At 44.8% G+C, this 7,998-nt stretch overlaps 1 protein-coding gene across 1 annotated transcript in view; it reads left to right on the top strand.

Annotated features, from left to right (window-relative positions):
* The window catches only part of ST6GALNAC5 (ST6 (alpha-N-acetyl-neuraminyl-2,3-beta-galactosyl-1,3)-N-acetylgalactosaminide alpha-2,6-sialyltransferase 5), a 158,422-nt gene that overhangs the window by 328 nt on the left and 150,096 nt on the right, over positions 1-7,998 (top strand). Inside the window, exon 2 of the mRNA XM_015414259.1 lies at positions 582-836. Within this exon, the coding sequence (XP_015269745.1) occupies positions 582-836 (255 nt within the window). The remainder of the gene's footprint in view (positions 1-581; positions 837-7,998) is intronic.

The raw sequence follows: 7,998 nt of genomic DNA, 5'->3' as shown, positions 1-7,998 counted from the left end.
GGGGGGGGGAGTAGAGGATGAGGGAGAGAAGGTTAGGATAGAGAAGGAGGTGGAGGAACAGGTGAGAGGACTAAAGGGGGGTGGGAGAGGCCGCGGAGGTGTCCGAAGGGCAGTGAGGGGGTGCACTTTTCATTGGGCTCTTCGGCTTGGAAACTTGGGCAGACTGTAAATGGAGTCCGCCGCCCCGATTTCGGAGACGCCAGAACAGGGACCGGAGACAGACCCTCCCTCGGCGGGCTTCCCGAGATCTTGCAGAAAGCGTCCCAAAAGTCAAACTTGCGACGGCTGCAAACCGCGCGAACTGGCAGGGGCGCGAATGAACCGCGCGCCGTCGCTAATGCAGCCCCAAGGGCCGCCCCCGCCCGGAGGTGTCGGCGCCCCTTCGGCCGCCCAGCCCGGATCGCCAGGCGACGGTGCGTGGGGGAGGAAGAAGACAGCGCCGCTCGGGTGAGCCGCGGCCGCTCGGACTGCCGGTCCGCTGTCCCCACCCCCGCGCCGTCCTGCGGGGTTGGGCGCCCCGTGTGGCCTAGCCCCTCCCTCCCTCCCCCGGCTCTCAGTGTGTCTCCTTGTCCCCCTTGCAGCGACATGGGCTGGCTGTGTCTTTAGCGCTCACCACCATGTGCACTAGCTTGTTGCTCATGTACGGCAGCATCGGTGGGGGTGGAGGAGGCAGCGGCGGAGGCCAGAAAGAGCAAAGCCAGCAGCAGGTGGTGGCGGCGGCGACAGCCAGCGTGGAACCCCAGAGCCCGCGCCCGCCGGGCGGCAGCGGCCAGCGGCGCCTACCGGGATTCCCCGCTCGCCCCTTGGAAGGCTACATCAGCGTCCTGGACCACAAGGTGAGTCAGGCCACCTTGGAGGAGGAGGAGGGCGGGCTGGACAGGGCGACTGGCATATGACAATGGCTGATGAATCTGAGCTGGACTTCTTGCCCTCGGGCTGCAGGCGGAATGTTTTCCAGTCCACCAGGCTGGACTGGACATATACTCTCGGTCCCATGGCAGATGTCTTGGATGCAAGGAATGCTGTCTTTTCCTCAAAGTTCTGAGGTCAGAATGTGCCCTCAGTTGCGCAGTGGATAGCACAGTGGCCAGTTCCCATAGAATTGTGGGATGGTGTCATGGACTGCTTTCAAAAATGCCCACAGTATCAATACCAAGATACCTTCTTTTTAAAAATCACTCTGCTTCATGGAATTTCAGAGAACAGCACCCTTCTTCAATTCCTAGTTCATTTTGAATACTTCTGCAGTTGGGTGGTTATCAGTGTTTCAGAACAACTTTGAAGTCAGCTTTTATCTTGTAGGGCTTTCCCCCCTTCCCCCATCTTTTTTTCTAAAGACACAGAGAGAGCGCTCCAATAAGTGCTGAACTGGATAGCTCTGATTGCTCTGAGAAGTCACTTGCAGAAGACTAAAATAACCCTAATCCGAAACAGGTACCTCCCAACTGGAGGTCTGTCTGTGAATGACAGAAACTGCCAGCTAGTAGGTCAGAGTCTGTAATCTGGTTTCTGAGGTTCTGTAAACCCCCAACAACATTTGTGTGGCAAAAGGAAATGTTGTGTGGGTTCCTGTCATCAGTCATGTCTTTCGGTTTTATGGTACATGTAGAGAACAGCTCTCCATAGTGTTTTAGTATGAATAATACTGAAGAGGTGTTGAAGGGAAACACATGTCTGGAATCCTTGTACAGCCCCTGAAGAAAGAGAGTTTGCTTGTTCAGATGCATTCAAAACTGCACTGTGTTATGACTAAAATTATTTTCTGTCAAACTGATACTTTCAAAATATGATGGTTACCGTTTTTTTAAAACATTTAGGTTTGGTATATACTAATACTTGTGCAGCAGCAAATGGCAAAGCCCTCCTGTGTGGCTTCCCTGATTATATTGGGACAGACATCCTTTCCCCTATATCCTAGCTTTCCTCCAGCAGGGATCTCTTTTATTGATTGACTAGGAAAAAGGCCCGTTGTGGAAATAAATACAACGACCTCTAGAAAGAGGCTCTGGGTGAATGCCCCAGCCTTGGACACTCAGTGTCAATTTGCTGTGGTGACCTCAGCAGGGTATAATGACACTGAGTCCACCATTTTCTCCAGAGGAACTGATCTCTGCTACCTAAAGAACAGTTGTAATTTTGAGTGATCTCCAGCCCTCACCTGGAGATTGGCAACGATGGTTCCCCAGAAGGGAATAGTTGGTTTGGAGGGTGGAGTCTATGGCTTTGTACCCGTCAGAGGTCCCACGCCTCCTGAAACTTCACCCTCTACAGGCTCCATCCCTCGCATCTCCAGGAATTTCCCACCTGGAGTAGGCAACCATATCTTCTTTCCAACCAATCATCAACCTACCTTTATTTCCCCCTCACTCTTCAGATTTCCACCCCCCACACACACCTGCAGCCTCTCCCGTGCTCTGAAGCCCTGACTGCTACGTCACATTGGCTGTCATACGGGGGCCACCTCAGCAACACATAAGGATACAGAGCCCACCATTTTCTCCAGGGGGACTGATCTCTGCCATCTGGAAAGCAGTTGTAATTCTGAGTAATCTCCAGCCCTCACCTGGAGATTGGACACATTTTACCTCAGAACAGCAAAACTGTTTAGAATGTTAGAGGTAAAAGCCAATCAAGTCGCATATGCGAACGACCTCTGTGTTCCGAGGCAGAGGCCAATGAGGCTGCATATGCAAATAACCTCTGTGTTCTGACTGGCTATGGGGGGGAGAGGATTAGCAAAATGTTTAGAATGTTGGAGGCAGGACTCAGACAACGCAGCCAATGGATAGGGAGACCCTCTGAATGACAGATCAGAGAGTGAACTGATTTTGAAGCGTGTGGAATGTTCTAGAGAATGCCACCACAATTCAGGTTTTATTTATAAGGGAGATTGTACTTTGGGGTATTCAAACATGTAATCTTGATTTTAAGTCTGTAGTTGTTCTACCTTTTCTGTAAATTTCAGCTGGCTCTGAAAAGCACATAACCAAGGAGAATGACTATGATATTGTCAATACGTCTTGTATTGTGTATCCATCTACACCATAGGTTCCCAAACTTATTTGGCCTACCACCAAAAGGCTACTTTAGATAGGTCCTGGACTCTTCTTTCCTTATGCTTCCACCACCCCCTTATTTGTATTCAATGCCCCCCAATTGCACCCAAGGCTCTGACCACCCACCTGGATTGTTCCAGCACCCTCAGGGGACGGTATTGCCCACTTTGGGAACCAGTGATCTACACTGTGGTCTCTTCTTTATTTTTGAAAATCACATATTTACATCATGAGTTCCTGAAATTTATATTTAGAGGTATGGGAGATATGAACTCTGTTATGAGGATATACGTACTTATCTAGAAGTGAATTCCTTTCAAATAAACATTTTTCAAGTCAGTATTTAACAGGGAGGTGCCAAAGGCTATGACTGATGGATGGACAGTGTTGGCTAATCAGTGGTACCACCTGAGGCCACCGCCTGGCTTTTTCCCATGCTTACCTTGACTCCTTATCCCCTGAGAGTTCAGGAAGCCTTACAGAGTATGTGTGGCTTGCAGTGCTGTGTTTCAGAATGCTTGGGGAATGGGAGTTAGTTACTTCGGTGTGGGAGCTGGTATCAGAGGGAACTGAGGGAAGGGTCACACAGTGAGGGTTGCTGCCACCTGAGGCCATCATCTCACTTTAACTCATTAAAGAGTCAGCCACAGTGGAAACTGTGAACCTTCATCTGTTCATTATTTCATGATCAACAGTGTCCCTGTCAGAGCATCCTACATGACTCTCATGTATCCAATCTTGACTCTATGTCCAAAGACAGAAACAGTTTTTCTCCAGGAAACTTCAGCTAACAGTGCTGTCCACAAATCACAATATTAGTTATTTGCAAGTTAGTATATTGTTTGTAACTGGTATAACAAAGAAGCCTATGCTATACTTAACACATGAAAAATAATAAACAAATTTAGTTATCCCCAAATGTGTTATATTCCTTGCAGCTAATATCTGTTCTACCTTTGAATACGGCAATAAAAATGAGACTTTACATAGTTATAACTGAAGAAAAACTGTGAAGTATCAAAACTGTATTTTGAAAACAAAACTATACAAATAAGACTTCCCAAAACTAGGTGTATATTTTGAATCCAATGTCCAGCGTACAAAATTTAAATGGATCCCATTGATGCCTGTGTATATATAAAGAAATGAATTGGAAAGCAGTAGAGTTAATTAAGTGTTTGATGAAGAGTCATTCTGCAAATAGTTCTATATCTGTATAATCTCCAATATAGATGAATATACTCTGGAACATAATTACTTTGTGTAAATGGCACCATGAAAGAGAATGTTACTGGTATTTGAAGGGGGGGGGGGAAATCCCATGCATTCAATTCTTTAAAGACAGATCAAATATAGTTGGAAATCCATTGAGAGTTGTATTCTGATATGGGATAAAGGTGTTACTCAGTGAATGGTGACATCATATACTAGGAAGGAGTTGTAAGCTTTACACGAGTCCTTAAGAAAGTGAATTTTCAAATGTTTGCTGTCAAAAGGGCATCTGTGTACAACAGATCCAATTATCAAGTAAATTAATAGAACCGTTGTTTTATAACAGATCCACCAGGGGGAGTCTTTATTCCACAAACACTTTTTTGTGGGGATGGGTGGGGGATAGACCCTTTGGATGATTACAGAACACATGGCAGTTTAACCACAATTCAACAGTAGTGGGGAGAGACAACCCAGTGCTCTCAGAGGTGCTCTGGTAAATTAAAAGGGCTATATTACAGTGATATATAGGGATGGGCACAAACCCAAACATTCCAGTTCAATGCGTGGTAGATCTGTACCCCAAGCTGAGGCCAAAATGCCTGAACCGAACCAGCCAGTTTGGGCTGCCTTTCACTCGGCTGCAGCAAGCTGCGACTGGGAGAAGGGGGGGGGTCACACAGGAAAGGTTAAATTGCTGGCATACCAGGGACAGATGGTTTGCACCCAAGAGTGCTCAAAGAACTTTCTAGAGAGCTTGCAGAGCCTTTGTCCATCATCTTCCAGACCTTTTGGAGGATGGGAGACATGCCACAAGAATGGAGGAGGGCAGATGTTAGCTCAATGTTCAAAAAAGGGAGGAGGGATGACCTAGGACAAGCTTACTGGATCGAGGGAATGCTGTTGATGTTGTTTACCTGGATTTCAGTAAAGCTTTTGACAGGACTGTAGGATAGTTAAGTGGAAAGGGAACTGGTTGGAGAACCACACTCAGAGAGTATTTGTCAATGGCATTTCGTCTGAATGGAGGGAGGTGTGGGGAGCCACAGGGCTTGGTTCTGGGCACAGTACTTTTCAATGTTTTTTTTATAAATGATATGGATGAGTGTGTGGAGGGGCTACTCATTAAATTTGCAGATGACACTAAATTTGGAGCAGCAGCAAACACACCAGAAGATAGAGACAGAATTCAACAAGATCTGAGCACATTGGAAAAGTGGGCAATTTAACAAGGATAAATGCCAAGTTCTACATTTGGGTAACAAAAATAAGGAACACGCATACTGGATGGGGATACACTTCTGAGTAGCAGTGTGTGTGAACAAGATCTTGGGGTAAGGGTGGACCAAAAGTTAAATATGAGCAGCCAGTGTGATGCGGTGACAAAAATGGTTGGCCCTTTATTGAGAATTGGCCACAGCTTAGTGGGCCTTAGAGCAAGCCATCCCTAATTGATCAAATGAATGACCATTATTGCGAGCACTTTAATTATCTGAAGGGCTGTCACTTAGAGGAGGGCAGGGAGCTGTTCCTGTTGGCAGCAGAGGATAGGACTCACAAAAATGAGTTTAAATTAAGGGCAGGAAGGTACTGGCTGGATAGCTGGATATTAGGAAAAACTTTTTTACAGTAAGAATTGTGCAACAGTGGAATCAGCTGCCTAGGGAGGTGGTGAGCTCCCCCTCACTGGCAGTCTTTAAGCAGCGGCTGGACAAACACTTGTCAGTGATACTCTAGGCTTATCCTGCATTGAGCAAGGAGTTGGACTAGATGACCTGTATGACCCCTTCCAGCTCTGTGATTCTATTCTGTTTTATTCTGTTCTGTTTTGTTGTATAAACCGGTCCAAGTTCGTGCCTGACTTTGGCTCGTGAACTGGTTCGTGCCCATCCCTAGTGATATATTATTGTTTGTGTATGTCTGGGGTAGTGAGCAAGGCATGTAGTAGTCATGTGGCTCTTTTGATTGATGGGAATTGCCAATGTGGCTCTCTGGAGTGAATATCATTCTAGTAGGGTGGTTTATACATACATTCATACTGGATTCCTCTGTGCAATTAAAAATAGCACTCAGTATGCACAGAACCAGTGCACAGCACTGCTGTACATAGGCATCACTAGCATCCTCTGTTAATAGTTGCAGAACTTTTTGGTATCCCTAATTCGAGAGGTGAATACAGATCTCTGTCAAATTATTACATGTGATATGACTTGCACACAAAGCCATATTGTACTGGGTGTCTCTGGATCAAGGTAACTGACACTAGTACAGAATAGTTTGCATAAAGGACAGTGACAATTAAAATCCTATTAAAACTTCATAGTTTCAAATGTGTGATTAATAATGACTTAATTAAACAGTCAGTGAATACAAGTTGGTATTAAAATTATTTCTTCTTCAGACTTGAATAAATCAAAATGGTACAAATTATGGTTTATTCAAGGTATGAGATTTCGTGTGCATGCACAAGTGCAAAATTTTCATTATATCTGAAGAAGTGTGCATGTACACGAAAGCTCATACCTTGAATAAATCTTTGTTGGTCTTAAAGGTGCCACTGGGACTCAAAATTTGTTCTACTGCTTCAGACCAACATGGCTGCCCACCTGGTCCAAATTATATTTATATTCAGCAAGTCTTACAATGAAGCTAAAAGACTGAAACAATTTATAGAGGGCTTTTGGAGTTCTAAATAAGGTTTAATCGTGACCTGGCAGAGGGTTGTATGTATGTGGGCTAGAGTTGCTAGGCCATGCCTGACAACCAGTGGGATCATAGGGGGCAGGGACATGGGTATCCATGTAATTGTGTGCACAGTTATTTCACTTCTGGGGAAAACTTCAAAGTAACATAGGGTAGCTCTAGGAATCACTGGAAACACTATGGTAAAACCATAGATTCCCCCAGAAGTGACATAGCAGCATACACAATACCAACTTAAATTCTCCTGCAAATGATCCATAGCATGTGGGCTGGTCAGGTATTCTTTATTTTGAGTCCAAGATCTGATTTCTAAATGTTGGCTCTACTTTTTACAACATCACTGCTAAACTATCTTGGAAATAATCACATTACTGTCACTGAATGGTCAGACATGCAGTCTACATACAAGTCAACATACACTCTTGCCATGAATCAGACCCTTTACTTTTTCCAATGTTGACTGTCCAGGTTATTTTTTATTATTATACCATTTTCGTACAGCAGCCTTATCTGTTTTTCTTAGCTCAAGGAATTGCATTACTGTTTCATTTCATTTTGATTGTTCTTGTTTAAACTTTCAGTGTGCATTAAGTAATAACATTCTGTCTGTATTACAAAGCAACGGAACAAAGATAGAAAATGGTACCTTTTGCTGCATGCCAGATTGCTGGTTTCTTTGCAAGCAGCTGTCAGTCTTGCCTTGGCACCATTTCTATTTCTAATCACTTGACGTCCTTTATCCATTATTGTTGCTAACTATGTATCAATCAGCTCCACATGTTATATATGTGCTATTTAAAATCTGTACTGTTATACACTGGCTGTATTCTGCTTATTCTGCTTTCCTTATTGAAGGAACGTCGCTGACTGCAAAAGGTCAGAGTCTGTTTCAGTAAGGCAGCTCTTTTGAAAGTGGTTAGGAGAGCCCAGAGTGCCATTTAATCATGACATAGTGGTACTGCTAAATTTTTCACACAGTAAAAAGACATACTGAGATTAGCAGGATGATAACGTCTCTCCGGCAGAA

The sequence above is a fragment of the Gekko japonicus genome, unplaced genomic scaffold (genome assembly GCF_001447785.1).
Source record: "Gekko japonicus isolate JY-2015 unplaced genomic scaffold, Gekko_japonicus_V1.1 scaffold30, whole genome shotgun sequence".
NCBI classification, from domain to species: domain Eukaryota; kingdom Metazoa; phylum Chordata; class Lepidosauria; order Squamata; family Gekkonidae; genus Gekko; species Gekko japonicus.
Note: the sequence above shows the minus strand (reverse complement) of the source record. Positions and strands in the feature narration are given on the sequence as shown.